Genomic DNA, 16,376 nt, shown 5'->3' on the forward strand with positions numbered 1-16,376 from the left:
TTCGAAACTCTATGGACCGTTTCACGAAACTCTCTATTACATATTTCCCTTTCTTCATCAATAGTACGAAAGTCATGACCCCTTTGGCCGACACATTCCAGGGGTAAACTTCCGCGAGTAGGGATGTATCTTCTCCCTTCCCCCCGCCCCCCTTGATTAAAAATATATACCTGCTGAGCCATCCTTGGAAGAATCAATATACGGAATTTGTACTCAACACTTAATATATTTGAGAAATTACAAAAAAGCGTACCAATACACCTTGCTAACTACAGATTGAACTTCGTTTTCGGTTGATTTATTTCTTAGCAAACGCGGCTAAATTAAAAATTTATTTGATGAAGGCACAACACCCACAGATTATTTCATTCTGAATAACAAATATTTGTAGCAAACCTAATCTGAAAATTCCGTGACAACGAAATTACGTGACAACGAAAAGAACATCAACTGATGAGCCTGTTGCCCTTGGAATGAAGTAACTTTATCAGTTTCCAACAGTTTTCCTTAGATACAAGCTTTACTACTCTTGTTTTTCTTTCCTAGGTTAAGGTCAGTTTCCAAGATATGTGCGGCGCTTTCGGCGCTATTTGTAGGGCAAGGGTGGGCTGGAAATTACTGATCGTCCTTGAGAGTAACTTTGTAAATATTTTAATACCTTTGAGAAATTTGAATCTTGATGAATGAAAAGCGGAGGTCTTCAAACTCGTCTTTGAGTCATACGCACATACATTTAGAACAGAGAGGATATGATACTGTAGTTTAGACTGGTAGGTAAAAAATTATCTCAACTTGTTGACATACAATCAAAGATTTCTTTTTCTATTCAGTATCCAATGCAATAAACGAAACAATGTGAAAATATGGAAGAAGAATGGGTGTTTGAAATCAACAAAACGATTTTGAATCACCCTGAGATAAGCCTGACTGAATGAGTCCATTGAATTCGATTCGGCTCGTGTAAGGTATTAATTACTTCGCTGTCTAACTTTGCACCTAATTTTAAAATACTTCAAGAATTTTCTTCAGTGGCAACTCCAGAAGCTGCACATCCAATTTTCAGATCCTTCCTGAACAACGTTAACTTCTTCGTAAATTGTGTGCTTTTGGTGTAGTTTTCCTTAAAGAGATTTACCATAAATCTTACTCAGACCTTCTTAGAGGATTTTTTTAGACCGCCGAAGATATTTTTAGTATAGGAAAAATTCAATCAACAAAAATGTTCCCGCGCTTTCATCAAAGAAGAGACCACGTGATTTATAGCATGCTTTAGAAAATATCAACCAATTATTGAACAGTTTGCTACTGCTCTGCTAGAGAGGTGCATAATATTGATACTCGCGGGTTCTCGACGTCGTTCGTGCAAAATCTCTGTTTATCTCACCTATGTTGACCGTGTACACTAGCTAAATGGATCAAGAGAATGCCAAATAAAGGGAAGAAAGAGAAGGTAATGTTTTGAAAGCTCTGTGGTCGGTAAATTACAACGGTATGAAGCTAAGATATGGACGTGACGGGTTTAGCAATTATGACAGATTTCTGGCTCTATGGACTGACTTTATTTCTCTTGGTCAAATAGCAGGCTTCAAAGGCCGGGGGGAGTGCGAAGCAAGCGAATAAAGAAAACGGCGACGGTTTAAGTGATGAGGTAAGGTGAAAATCTAACATTTCACACCAGAAATTCATTGTTGTTTTGATGTGTCGTATTATAGATGAAGATATTGTTAGCTGGGATGGGTGTCAACGGGTCTTGCTTATTTTAAGCTTATTTTTTTTTTCTTGTGCGATATTTCTTTAACTCTGTAGGCAAAAGCGAAGTCTCAAGCCGCTACTCATCCTCCCAGTCAAGCAGTGAAACTTAGACAATATGCAAATGGACCATCGATTATGAGGAAGGAAAAGAGACAGAGTTCTTCGTCTTTCAACGTGAGCGACAATCGGGAGATAATGAAATTGCCTCCCCTGAAGGGTAAGTTCGGACAACGCTATTCGAGAATATCTTGTCTAGTTCGCGCTTTTATTATGTCTGTAGGTATTCGAAAAGTACTGTGCTACAGCAAAAATGGTATTTGAGTCACCACGGTTGACGTTTGTCCTTTTCACTGTTGTGTTCCAACAGTTTTGTTTTAAATTACTCATTTACCAACATTCATGAACGTACACATCGAGGGACGTCTGTGACAAGTTGCTCTGAATTATCATCGGGTTTGCTTTGTTTACAAGTTTATCCTTTTTGTGACGGTAAATGTTTTTTACCGTTACTCTTGTTTTGAAGCAATAATTCAAATGAGAATTTCATTAAAAGCCTGCTGGACGAAGTTTTGTTTGGAACTGCGATATCAGCGAGTGTCTTCTGACTTCAGAACCCGATTAGTTGATGTGTCGATAAAGTAAATATTTCAAGCCAACTCCGCAGGAACTTCAATTAATCAATTTGATCTTGTTAGATATTAAAATCAAAAAGCCATACGAATCTCGTGATTTGTTTCCTTTGTAAAATCTTCCGGCTTTCTAGAGAAACAGATATTGCTTCAAGCCAAATGTATTACTTACTCTCTAATTTACGTAGTTGACAAATATGGTAAGATTTCCGTAGAGCCCCATACCGTTCTGAAACTTAAACGCAATTGATTGCTTTCGCCATTGTTTTCTTTATGCAAGAAGTTTGTGCATAATGAAGCGGGGGGGCTGTTTGGAAATTTTACCTCCATCTGTGCCTTTTTTTATTTGGGTGCAGATGTACCCATTGATTTTTCTTGAAAGTGTAATCTAATAAGGTCAAATTTTTTGTGATGTGTTCATGCTATGTTAGCAGACAATTTACATGGTCTGAACACCTGCCAAGAAATGTGTTTGTCGAGTAATGGAGTTATATGGCTGGCATTGTTGGAGGAGAGGGAAACTCCTTCTACTAGGGTTAACTTTAACTAACAGTAGATCTTAAATCTGCTGTTTGGTGATTTGAGCATTAAATTGCAACTCATATAATCCTAGGGAAAAGAAACAAGTGATTTCTTTCTGGCACTCTTGTTTCAGGAAACTTATACATTGTGTGAATTTTCTTTAACTAGTTTAATTCTTACAAATTTTGGTATTTTAGGAAGTTAAATAGTTGTTAGCAGTTTTGTTCCTTGTACCCCTGTGAAATGAAACAAGTAAGGTGTTGTTTGGTAATATTTCCACTCTCTGGTATGCCTCTTCCTCAGTGAATAGCTTCTTAACAAATCAACTCAATGTGTTTAAAGGGAGACTATTGTCCACATTTAGAAAATGGTTAATGGAAACGAATTTTTGATTTCCATGAAAAGCTTAAGTTCTAGGAACGTGTAGTGGTGAATAATGGTGGATATTTACTAAGCCATCAAGCAGCAAGGTAAAAATTCACCACTGTATATAACAAGAAATGGTTGAAATTTAAATTTTTGATGCAGGATTTTGTCTCTTCAGCTGCTTTGAGGTGAATTGTGGTTGCTAGTCACTTCCAAATCAGCCAATCATTGTATGCTAAAAGCACTTTTCACCTGTGTGGTATATATTTATTTGATCCTATGAGAAAAGGGCATTTAAGAATGATTTTTTTTCTTTGCACAGGAAATTAATTTCTAACTGGTTAGATTAGGATTATCTTATGTCTCCCATTTTCCATAGACTCTTGAAATTGTTTTAGTTTGTAACTTACAATTGGTTCATGCCTACTGTGTGTGGGATACAGATGCATGCAGGTAGTTTAGAGAGCATGAGAGAAGTGTATAAGTTGCTCAAGGCAAAGCTAAGGGCAACTCTAGGCTCCTGAGTGCTCTCCAAAATTCCCAAGTGCATTCATATCTTGATAAATGATTGCTAAAAGTATAAACCAATTTTTATTTCAACATAACAGTCACAACTTATGCAGGGGAAAAAAAAAAGATTTTTATTATAAGTGTGTGCGGTTTACCAGACAATTGGTTACTTCCTGAAAAACTATGAATAGTACATGTAGCATATTTACCATGCTTGAATAGTTATTTACTATAATTCATGGCCAGGAAGCATAGCTTTTTGTTGAAATTCTGAAAATTGTACGCTTGAAAATTAATCAGTCCAAAAAATTGGTTCATCTGTCAATATACCAAAAATTGGTTGGAAATGAAATTGTTAACAAGCAGTTTTGGCATTACTTCCAAACCAGTGTGCACAAAAAGTGTTATTTACCTGTGCATTTTTATGCTAATTGTCAATATTTTATGCTATTGAAATTTGTAGCATTTGGTACTAGTTTTACTCATTGACTTTTCTTTTTTTTTTGCAGATACAGCACCAAATGAAAGAGAACAACTCTTTGTTCAAAAACTTCAGCAGTGTTGCATTTTGTTCGACTTTGTGATGGATCCGCTAAGTGACCTCAAATTCAAGGAAGTCAAAAGAGGGGCACTTAATGAGATTGTTGATTTTATCACTCATAACAAAAATGTGATCACAGAACCAATTTATCCTGAAGTAACTCGTATGGTAAAGATGCAGAATTTATGTTTATTGATTGATGTAATAGTTTACATGAGTGTGTCTGGAAGTACACTGGAAAAACTGGGTTTTTTCATCAAGTGGTGGGTTTTTGGTAAAATTTCTACTTAAAATGAGTTAAAAAGTTAAATTTTCATTCCTTTTTAAATTTGTCTTTAGTGGCTTTCTTTTTAGCTCAATGAGTTAATTTTAGAGAATAATTTTTGTAGTAGTTCAATGTTACCTTATGAAAACAGCAGATAAGAAACTTGTGGTTAGCTGTTGCAATTATTGTGGTGGGAAGTCTACCGGAAAGCCTTGAATTTATATAGCAGATCCAATTACATGTAGGCTCCTGGCCAGGTTTCAAAGAGATTCAGTGCTAGTTAACTTTTGTGCAGTAAACACCTTTATAGCTGTTGAAAAACAAGTTGATATGTATCTTTCATGTCTTTCATGAAAGCAAACTGAAGGGAGCTCATGACTTGATGAAAAACATCTTTCTCAATCTCTTTACCAAGCTCAAGACTTACCATCTCTCTTGTTCCATTTAATGAATGAATGTTTACCGGCTTTTGCAGTTTGCTGTCAACACATTCAGGACTCTTCCACCCCCATCAAATCCAAATGGAGCAGAGTTTGATCCTGAAGAAGATGAACCAAGCTTAGAAGCTGCCTGGCCACATCTTCAAGTAAGTTCAAAGATTGAAAAGTGCTGCTTATACTAAAATCATTTTCTTGCTGCGACTCACTCTTCTCTGCAAATGAGCACTACCCCCTACAACCAAAATTGTAAAAAGTACCCCAGTCTATCCCCTTGTTAAGAAATGAATAATTATGTGTGCCAACCAAGTGAAGTGTGGAATTGATTGTTTCTGTACACCTTAACATCAGTATGCATATTCTCCAAACTATTGTAATGTATACATTTCTTAAGGTGCTAACAAGGATAATTTTTTGAACAATCAAGAGCCTTTTTAGTTGGTGATCATTTCCTTTACTCTTGTGACCTTAATGTTTGAAGAGAATTTATCCGGCCATGATTTGGGAGAAGTGTAATCAGCTCCTCCCCTTGTATAACCCTAACCCCTCACCAAGGCACTGCCATCTTTGCCCAAATTTGAAATTGGTGCCCTAAGTGCAACTTCTAGGAGTTAAAGGCACTGGTAAAAATTCTCAGCAGGCTACAAGGTTAATATTACAATCATAACGTTAACCAGTTTTGAATTATTTCATTTTTAAGATCTAGCGAAAAGAAGGATGTGAGTCAATAAGGATTTCTCCCTGTTTTTTTGTCTTTCAGATTGTGTATGAATTATTCCTGAGGTTTCTGGAGTCTCAGGATTTTCAGCCAGCATTGGCCAAGAAATTTATTGATCAAAAATTTGTTATGCAGGTAATGGTATTTGTTCCAAGGAAAAATATTTTGATCATTATAAAATAGGTAGTGCAGGTCTCAATTAATAAAAGCACAGAAATGAATCTGTTAATTTACAGAGATTTGACAATTTGTTTGAGGGTATTTACTTTAGCTGTCGCTTGACTGACACAGTCTGAAGGTCATGGGATTTTTATTTGTGGCAGATCTTTGGCAAACAACTGTATTTCTCACTCCACAAAAAGAGTTCACCCAGAAAATAGCTGGTGTGAAAGACAAAAAAATTGCAAGCATAAATATTTGTTTTTTTTTCTCACTAACAAAAAATTGAATTGTCTTTTTTCTGTTTGTTTTTAGCTTCTTGATCTTTTTGATAGTGAAGATCCAAGGGAACGAGATTTCCTTAAGACAGTTCTCCACAGAATATATGGCAAGTTCCTTGGGCTCAGAGCATATATCAGAAAACATATAAATAATATATTTTACCGGTAAGTTGAGGTCTTGGTGTATAGCTTTGAATAGCAAGGATACTAGTACTCAGGACTTTTTCGGGAGGTGGGCCTTGACTTTTCAGTGTCTGGCATCAGCGAAATGTCCATGTTGCAGGACACATCAGCAATTGCTGGAGTTCTGCTGGCTACTTGATAACATGTCACTATTTACTCTGGACAAAATAATTACCTTTTAGTCCTTAACCCTTTAACTTCCACAAGTGACCAAGACTGAATTTCTCCTCACAATATCAATACAATATCAACCAGATAAGTGAAGAGAATAAAGAAAAATATCAATTTGGCAATTGACACTTTTCCAATAATTAGTTGATCGAACACTAAAATTCTCTGAACTAACATTATAAGAATTGTATGGTTGACAGTAAGGAGAGTTACAAATTTGATCTGGGAGTTAAAGGGTTAATAAACTTTTCACAGTCACCTACTTTTTCAGAGTGTGACGCTTACTTCAAAACATTTTGAAATCCCTGAAGGGCACTTCCTAAGAGTTTGAAGTAGTTATGTTGGCCTAGTGATTTGTATGGGGAACTCTAGATCAAATGGTTGGAGTTAAAACCTTGCCCAGGTCATTTTGTTGTGTTGTGTTTGTTGGCTTGGTACTAAACCCTTCCAGTGCCTCCTTTTTCCCCCTCCCAAAAAGGGGCTATCAGCAAAGTGTCAAGGGATCCTTCTTAAAATGACATCTTATACAGGGGGTATAGCAACACTTCTTGCAGCCACATGCTACTGAAAGTAGAACATTTTTGATTAAGAGACACCCTTCCTGTTAAATTTCTTCTGGTTGGAATGGGCATATTTTGAAACTATGCTTTTGTCTGACATGATGTCATGTGTTGCTTGTTTAACCCTTTAGATTTATATATGAAACTGAACATCACAATGGGATTGCGGAGTTGCTGGAAATTTTAGGGAGGTAGGAGATCTCTATCTTTTCTGACCAGCTACAATTTGAATATACACTTTTTAAGTGGCCCTTTGGATAAATGGTGAATACCTGCAAGATTATTGGAACAATCAATTGCTATACAAATTCTTTACCATGCATTGAAGTTGCTAGGATATCCTAGACTGACTTACTGTTTTAAATTATTTACCCAGCATCATCAATGGCTTTGCAGTTCCACTCAAAGAGGAACATAAATATTTCCTTATGAAAGTTCTTATGCCTCTCCACAAGGTCAAAGCACTCAGTATGTACCATCCACAGGTAAGATTGTAGTTTTTTTAATATCTTTAGCCAGGGATTGACTCTTAATTTCATCACTCTGAATTGATACTTCAAATGTTTAGGATGAGTACACTTCAGGGCTCCAAGCTCAAACTTTTCTTAAGTCGACATTTGGTGACCTGAAATCATAAAGGGGCTGCTAGAGAAAAAGCTCTCTTTCTTCATTGTTTGCTATTCTTTTCTTCTCAGTTGGCTTACTGCATTGTACAATTTTTGGAAAAGGATCCCACACTCACCGAACCGGTAAATATTATTCTATTTGAAACTGTTTATTGGTGTTGTTGGAGCAATGGTCAGTCGAGTTTCATAGGTAATTGGCTATTGCATTGGTGTTCTTTCATTTTTCTTGTTGGTTAGCTTAGAAAACTCACCACACTCAGAGTACGTATTCCACCTTGGCTCAGCATATCCATTTATGATTAAAGGAATGATGCATTGTTCAGCCCTCCTGGATGATGAAAATCCTCTCAATACAAGAAAAAAACTGAAAATTGATATTAATGGAACAGTCATCAAAAAGTGAAAGTGATAGAATCATTTGTTATGATGTTTTTTTTATGTTAACCTTGTCTACATACATGTTATATTCAGGTGATTGTGTCGCTTATGAAGTTCTGGCCAAAGGTTCACAGTCCAAAAGAGGTAAGTTAGTTTATAGTGAATAGCAGCAGGCATGTCTTAAGAGGCAGGGGAGTAGGGTGGGGGTGCAATAGAGTAGAGGTGAAAGGGTGAAGGAGTAAGGTGGGGTGGGGGGTTCATCATACTGGTCTGATACACTCTTAGGAGTTAAATGGTTAACCCTTTAAAACCCCTAAGAGTGACTAGCATCTAATTTCTCCCTACAGTATCACTCCTGAATCACATGAAGGTCATGAGAATAAAGGAAATGGTCACTAGGGAAGGGACCTTTTGATTGGCAAACAAATTCTCCTTGTCAGCACCTTAGGAAATGTATAGAGAATGGTGTGGAGAATATGCAGACTGATGTTAGGTTGTAAAGGGTTAACCTTTAACTTCTATCAGTTTTCAAGACAGAATTTCTTCCTATAATATCAAGTTGAGAGGTCACAAGAATTAAGATAACTATCAATTAGGGTATTATTAGTCAATCCAACACTAAATTGTCTGAACTGATATCATCAGAATTGTTTAGCAGACAGTAAAGAGAATTTCTAATGAGATCTTGGGAGTAAAAGGATTAAGGAAGGGTGTGGGAAGAAAGCTTATTAAAAATACATGCTACTATCCCCAAATAAAACAAAGGGATGTGATTGATGAATTGAAAAAGTCTAATGATAACAAACCCAAATTGTAATGCCTCTTATGTACAAAAATGATCTTCAATAATAGGCCATAAATAAGGTGGAAGTTATCAGACATAATTGTAATGTGGAGTAATGAGGGGCTAAAATTGCAGATATGTTAACAAATCTTAATAGGTGAAGTTAAATATTGTTTTTTTTTTTTTTTAGGTTATGTTTCTTAATGAACTTGAAGAAATTCTTGATGTCATTGAGCCATCAGAATTTGCCAAAATCCTCGAACCTCTCTTCCGCCAACTGGCAAAGTGTATCTCAAGCCCACACTTTCAAGTAAGTGCAGGGACTTGCTTTTGTTTATTTTAACATTTTGTCAGCATTTTCTGCTTTGCCTTGTCAGGACACAGCTGTGTCTCTCTCTAGATAAGATATTCTGTTCAAACAAACACAGATGTATCCAAAAATGATTTTTTTTCTCCCACTGTGTTGTGTGAAAGAGTATGTCAACAACAAGGCAATTAACACCGACAGGTGTAGAAATACATAAAGAGACCCCCAACTCGTGTTTTAACTGTGAAAGTCATGATTATCCAAGGGAGACCGTGTGATGAAAGAATTCAGTTTATTTATTTTATATACAAGGTTTTAGTTGTTTTAAGGAGGGTAGATCAAAATTCCAGACTTAAACAGAATGGTCCTGTTCAGAATCTGAATATTTCAGTTACCAATTTCTTTTTCTGGTTGTCTTTCTGAAAGTGAGTTATTTGCATATTTTAAGGGAAGATTTCTTTGGCCTATGGCGTACTTGTCTTTGGCCTATGGCTTACTTGTCTTTGACCTATGGCTTACTTGTCTTTGGCCTATGGCTTACTTGTCTTTGGCCTATGGCTTACTTGTCTTTGGCCTATGGCTTACTTGTCTTTGGCCTATGGCTTACTTGTCTTTGGCCCATGGCTTACTTGCCAATGTAAAGATTATCAGGTGTTAGTTAGACATTGTGACTTCTGAATCATTTTCCTTAATTGAAATTACAGTTTATCACTCTTCTTGTTTTGATGTGCAGGTTGCTGAGCGTGCATTGTATTACTGGAACAATGAGTATGTGATGAGCTTGATGAGTGATAATGCTGGTGTCATAGTGCCCATCATGTTTCCTTCTCTTTACAAACACTCAAAGAACCACTGGAACAAGTAAGTGCAATTTTTTGTTTTTCAACTAAAATTATGTTAACCTGGAAACCCATGGTTTAACTTCTTAAGATGTCTTCCATAAGCAAGAAGGATTTTTTTGGTGAAGAAGTGAGTGCAAACTTTAATGAAATTGAATGAAAAGCTGATGTGTGGTTTCCAAGAAAGTTAATACTTTTGTCATGTTACTTTAAGGAATTATGACCTCATGTAATCTGTGTGTGACCTGCTGAAAGTGTTAATTCATGGGTGGATGAGGATGATTGTGAGGGGAGGTTGAAGCCCATTATAATGATGTATTTGTGAAATTGTTAATTCAGTTGATTAGGGAAATTTTACATTTGTTAGAGAAAAGGCTGGAAATTTAAAAAAATCTATGACTGTGGCAAGCATGTGAACTAATTAGGGCTGTCATCCAGGAGTTGTCACTGCTTTTCATTATAGTAATCCCCTCCTTCCCCCCCCCCCCCCCCCAATCTAAACAAACCTCTAAAACTCATAACTTACTTCTCCAGGACAATACATGGTCTCATATACAATGCTTTAAAGCTCTTTATGGAGATGAATCAAAAGCTCTTTGATGAATGTACACAAAAATATAAACAAGAAAGACAGAGGTATGGCTATTTGCAGAAGTAAACATCTAACCATTTAAAAATTACAAGTTGTATTTATAGTTATTTTGACTTGAACACAATGGATCGATGTGTTAAGCATTTAACTCTTTCAAATAAACACTAATTCCAATTATTGCTTGTGATAGAAAATACACCAACTGATGCACTTTACTGAACTCTGAGTTAGGCCAGTTCTTTACTTAGACACTTCTGTTTATGTAGTTTGTTGGCACAAACTGCTTAGAATGAACTAGACCAAATAAATTTATTATGATGGTATTTGAGCCAAATATGCTCTTTCCTTGGAAGTGAGAATTAACCTTTTATGCTCCAACATCAGTATAGATATCCCCCTTACTGTTATCTATGCATTTCCTAAGGTACTCACAGGGAGAATTTATTGAACCATCAATAGCTTCTTTAGGTGGTGATCATTTCCTTTATTCTTGTGACCTGAATGTATGACTCAGGGGTAACATTTTATAGAGAAATTAGATGTTAGTCATTCTTAGAGTCAAAAAGTTAATTTGTGATGTTTCAGGTAATAAGTACTTAATAGGGTTTCTGGTTATCACTCTCAGGGAAAAAGAGGATCTCAAAAAGAGAGAGGAAGCGTGGCTAAAAATTGATGAACTTGCTCGGAAGAACCCTGATGTAAGTATAATTATGTTGAGAAACTTTTTAAAATGAATTGAAGGCTTTGAACTTTGGCTTTGAAAGTTAACCCTTTAACTCTCAGATTAAATTATAATTCTCCTTACTGTCAACCATACAATTCTCACAATGTTAGTTCAGAGAATTTAGTCTTGGATCAACTAATTCCCAAATTGATATTTTTCTTTATTCTTGACACTTAACTGGTTGATTTTGTATTGATATTGTAAGGGGAAATTCTGTCTTGGTCACTCATGGGAGTTAAAGGGTTAAGCTAGATATAGCAAAATGTTTACAACCTCATTCAGTGTCACAATGGACAGAATCACTGCATTCTTAAATTTGAAATCAGTGAACATTGAAGGCTTGTTGTGAGTACTTTGTTAATTCCAATTAATTGGTGGAGTAGTGGAAATCTTTGAGAATCAGTCATGGGGATGGTCAAACAATGTTCTTGATGAAAATTAAAATTAGCTTTTAGCCTAACAGTGGGCTTTCGATTCACTATATACACCAATTTTTTTGTTTGTTTTTTTTGTACACTTTTGTCATGTGTATCTTTGATTTTTTTTATAGCCGGTAGAACTCTTGATATATACACACACAAAACAAATGCAGCTCTACAGTCCACAGATGAACTGTAGTAAAATCTGACCATTATCTGTATTGGGGCTTAATAGGTTCTTTTTTATACTTAAGGATGTGACATCTTTATTTTGTTGCAGTATGTCAAGATTGCCCGTCTAGCTGGTGTTGATGATGAGAGAGATAGGGAGCTTATGGACCAGGGTTGTGAGATGGAAGGGGTAGAAGATGGAGTGGTTGTTCTTCAGGGAGTCTCGAAAATGGTAGGCTCTTTGCTATTTTCCTGTGGAGTTTAATTCATCCCCTAAAGGAGAAATATGCTTTGAAAACTATATAATTTTTATCACTGCTATTAAAAAGTCTAAAATTAAATTTTGCTATTTATTGCAAAAAGTCAAGGATTCTCTCTCATAGTTTGCTGGTACCCATTTACACTCCTTGGAAGAGAGAGGTGCATTAAGTGTTTGCTCAAAAACCCAACACAGTTGTTGGGCTAGGACTTTTATGCAACCTTACCTAACCATAGTCTTATGTGCTTACCACATGGCCAGCATGTCAGAACTTTAAATATTTTGTCATCTAGTGGAAGAGTGTTTTCTTATTCTTTTCTTTCTATTTTTCTTTTTTCAAGGAATTTTCATCAAAGAAACCAGAGAACAAAAAGTTTGTACGGCGGAAATCTGAGCTTCCTCATGACTCATGTACTGTGAAGGCACTGTCAGACTATAATAGTCCAGATGAATACTTGGCCACTGCAGCAGAGGGGTAAAATTTGTCCATATGTCTTCCCTCTCCCCCCCTTCTCTCCCCTCCCCCCCCCTCCCATCTGGGTGTGGCACAATAGAACTCTTCTTAGTGGTTCAGAGTCGCTTACAGTGACCAATATATGGTTACACTAAAAAATGTGTTGTTACGTGTTTTAAGGTAAAATGTATATAATAACATGGAATTCAGGTATTGGTAAAATTGTGAAAAATTCACTTCTCAGAAAACTACTTTGTGGAAAGGAGAATGCTACAAGTTGAGAAATCATTTCTCATAGTAGTGGGCTGGTCTGCAAACTGACAGCTTGAAATGAGTTTCTCTAAATATTTAACTACACAGGAAATTTGTTTCAGCAACCTTAAGAAGCACCTTTTATTTGTTAATCCCACAAAGTTTCTTGTTTTAGGGTCACTTTTTGATCAAGAAAATTAATAATGGTAGTGGGAGGTAGTGAAGTCCAATTTGGTCTGTAATCCTATGAGTGATTAACAAAATGGTATGACTGTGAAGCAGATGTCTGATTTGTCAGTCATGAGCATGATTACTGACAGAATTGAACAACACTAAGTCCAGTTGTCAATTTATCATAACCATTACAATTTCAAAAAAAAAAACAACAACAACAAATACATTTAGGACAGACATCTCTGGGAGGGACAATGTCTAGTGAGTAAAATAGGTCTATTTTGGAAATTCCCCAGTTTTTTTTCAGGATAAGAGGTTGTTGCTATGGTTATTGTGATCAGTTCTGTGATTGGTGGATTTAGCTGAGTGGACTTATAGTGATTGGCTGCTTTAACTGTCTAATTACAGGTGTCCAATTACAGCCAACTGTCCGATTACACTGTCTGATCACAACTGTACAGAATAATTGGTGAAAAATAAAGCAGCAAATGCACCAATCACATTTGAGGAAATTGTAATGGTTGTAATTAAGTGTGAAATTTGGAAAAAAAGAAAAACCCAGACATTTGCATGGTTTGGTGAAAAACTATCCCCATTTGTATCAAGGATTTTATGTACAACTAATTATAATTGCAGCATGTCATCTCCCCTGTAATATGGCAAATGCTTTAGTAAGTCAGGGGTGGGGAGGGAGCTTATCAAATCCTGGGACCTTCAGAGAGGTGGGTTTTTGGAGAGGGGGGTCCTTTTAGATGTGCAAGTTTTTCTAATGAAGAGGCTTATTTGAGAAGGGACTAGTGAGAGGGGGAAGGGGGATTTGGATAGATAGATCTTGATGAAAACCCACCAAACACTCAAGTGAAAATCTTAAATTTTCATCTGAACTGTTGCTCAGATTTAATGAATATTGTGTTCAGAATGCATTTCTTTGACCTGTGATATTTTGACTGGAGCCTTCAGAGGCCTTTGAATTTAAGTATAGTTTGTCTGAAATGCTACATAGCCCAAACAAATGGCAATGACTCCACTATTTTGTCAAATAGAAGGGAGGGGGTTACTTTTTAGAGCATTCACTAAGTTAGTTTCCTATCACAGTTTGGTGACTGTGTCCTTGTGCAACTGTTTCCTCTTGGAGAGAGTTACAAGTGACAATTGTTATTTATTATTTTTATTAGCAAAATAATGACAAAAAGTTAAGATATTATTTTACCATTTGTAGATGACTTATTATTTTGAAGATAGCTGTACTTGAAACCAACCTAACTGTAAAAGCTTTATTAATCCATCTCTTTACTTCTCTTTTTAAAGATATATTTATTTCAGATCAACCATACTTTGTGGTAATTCGAGTCTTTCTGACAAGCAGACAAGCATTATTATATGAGAAGTGTCTTTTTGGCTGTATGGCCAATTTTAGCAAACAGTAAAGCTTTTGGAGGGTTACGATCTCAAAGGAACACCTCTTTTTAGTGAACTTAGTAAAGCTTTTTCAGTTAAGTTGGTTAACCATTTGTTATCAGGTTGCAAGTCTGAAATTTTTTATATGCTATGTTTTTAAACAATGTTTGTTTACTGATCAGTAAGGGTTTTTATCAACTCTCTTCATCCCTCGTGTGGCAGAAGAGGAATTTCACTTGACGCGAAAAAGAGTGAGACCAATTCAGAAATCTTTTTCACCTTACTCAGAGCTCATTTGTAAGAAGTGAGCAACGCAGTGCTAAGAATTGCTTTTCACATTTTGTGAGTGATTGGGTTAAGGGAGCTATGTGCTTAATTTTGAGTCGTTTTTGTTGAACGTGCTAATTTACCTTCAGAGTGATGTAAGATATTAAGATGTAAGCATGGCAAGATGGAAACACCAAAATGAAGAGATTCAGCTTTAAAAGGAATCAGGTTGACAATGGTGGAGAGGGATTTGGGCGATAGTTCTTTTAACAAAGCTGTGGAAAAATCTGTTTAAATCTGTTTAGCTGTCAGTTTTATTTGATAAAATACCAAGAAAATGTGCTGCAAAATCTGCTTGGCCGTTAAATACGGATAAGTTACTCAGGAAAGGAATAGGCATCACAGCTTATGCACCTTGGAGTGCCCCATGTTTGTCATTTCAATCTGAGACAGTCATCTTGATTTGCAGGCATTTTCGTTGCTTTTTTGTTTTGTGCTACCTTATTCGTATTTTTCTTTCTTAAACAACTTAATGAAGGTAGTTTTTCATCACCAATAAAAAAAGGAACGCGACTCTAATTATCCCCACAAGGCTCCTGTATGACACGATGTGTCCAACGGGATGGGTGGGGTCGGTGGTGACGTTGTGGGAGGGCGGGGGGGGGGGTAGTAGGCAGGTTATGAGGTAGTTAAAATCATTCATAGTAACATTCTCTCTAACCGTTCGCGGCTTTTAAAACGTTGGTGCTTATGATCTGTAAGGTCTTGTAAATTCAGTGGAGGTTGTCGGGAACATCTATTGTCACGTAGTGATGGGTTTTTAATGAGTTCTGCGATGGCGCATGGGAAAAGAAAGAGAAAAAAACAAAGTCGTTCATAATGATATTGATATAAGGATTTAACATGCCTCGTGATAGATAGGTACATGGAAGTTGTAGTAAAATGTTGTTGAAACTTGAGTCTCGTGTTGTCGTCTTCAGTTTGTTATAAATACAATTTACAGTGAATGGGTTGAATTCTACGCTAATATGTGTTATTGTTTTATGCCCAGACTTTCACTCAACTAAGTTACAACTCGTGGGCACATGACCTGACGTGACCCACCTGCATTTTGGACCCACCGTGAAACATGAGTTCAAGTACTTTTGAGAGCTGTGCATATAAAAACAATAGCCTCTTTTTGGCGCGAAAATATGTACAAATATGTACAAATATTTGTCCGTGGACATCGTCTTTTCCAAGATGCGAACAGTTTTCCGAGAGCAAAGCTCGAGGAAAACTGTGAGCTTTGAGTAACAGGCAATGTTCAAGGACAAACATACCAGTATATTTTTGCGTAAAATAGGGGCTATTGTGTTTGTTCCCTTTCAAATATTTTGTAATGCGCGTGAAAAATGTTTATGAAGAGCTTACTGTATGCAGCGTGAGGTGTTTTCACTGGTACAAACTTTATGAACAATAAAATGTCCCTTCTTTTGTGACAACAAATTTTAAGCGAAGACTTCTCGTAGTGGACGTAAGGTTTGAAATGGGGAATATCACTCGGGTGATACTCTCGGATATCACCCAGTTTTAGCAGGGGAATATTCTGCCTCGTGCTGTGTTTAGACCATCCGCGCGCGAGCTAAAATATTTGAT

The 16,376-nt window shown here is 36.4% G+C and overlaps 1 protein-coding gene across 1 annotated transcript; it reads left to right on the top strand.

Annotated features, from left to right (window-relative positions):
- The first annotated feature begins 1,289 nt into the window (after positions 1-1,289).
- Positions 1,290-15,697, top strand: LOC113681500 (serine/threonine-protein phosphatase 2A 56 kDa regulatory subunit gamma isoform). Its single transcript, XM_089212662.1, has 17 exons — positions 1,290-1,450; positions 1,580-1,648; positions 1,807-1,969; positions 4,289-4,488; positions 5,061-5,171; positions 5,783-5,875; positions 6,215-6,345; positions 7,226-7,285; positions 7,471-7,579; positions 7,790-7,843; positions 8,192-8,242; positions 9,073-9,192; positions 9,923-10,050; positions 10,563-10,664; positions 11,246-11,318; positions 12,044-12,166; positions 12,535-15,697. The coding sequence occupies exons 1-17, from the start codon at positions 1,424-1,426 to the stop codon at positions 12,670-12,672; spliced, it is 1,752 nt and encodes a 583-aa protein (XP_089068788.1). The 5' UTR covers positions 1,290-1,423; the 3' UTR covers positions 12,673-15,697.
- The last annotated feature ends 679 nt before the right edge of the window (positions 15,698-16,376 follow it).

This window comes from Pocillopora damicornis, chromosome 7 (assembly GCF_964200805.1).
Source record: "Pocillopora damicornis chromosome 7, jaPocDami1.2, whole genome shotgun sequence".
NCBI classification, from domain to species: Eukaryota; Metazoa; Cnidaria; class Anthozoa; order Scleractinia; family Pocilloporidae; genus Pocillopora; species Pocillopora damicornis.

Bases quoted from the DNA above. Each gene is read 5' to 3' on its own strand.
- LOC113681500 (XM_089212662.1), top strand. From the start codon at position 1,424: ATGCCAAATAAAGGGAAGAAAGAGAAG. The intron at 9,193-9,922 runs GTAAGTGCAGGG...TTTGATGTGCAG, and splicing joins TCTCAAGCCCACACTTTCAA to GTTGCTGAGCGTGCATTGTA. The intron at 10,051-10,562 runs GTAAGTGCAATT...TTACTTCTCCAG, and splicing joins TCAAAGAACCACTGGAACAA to GACAATACATGGTCTCATAT.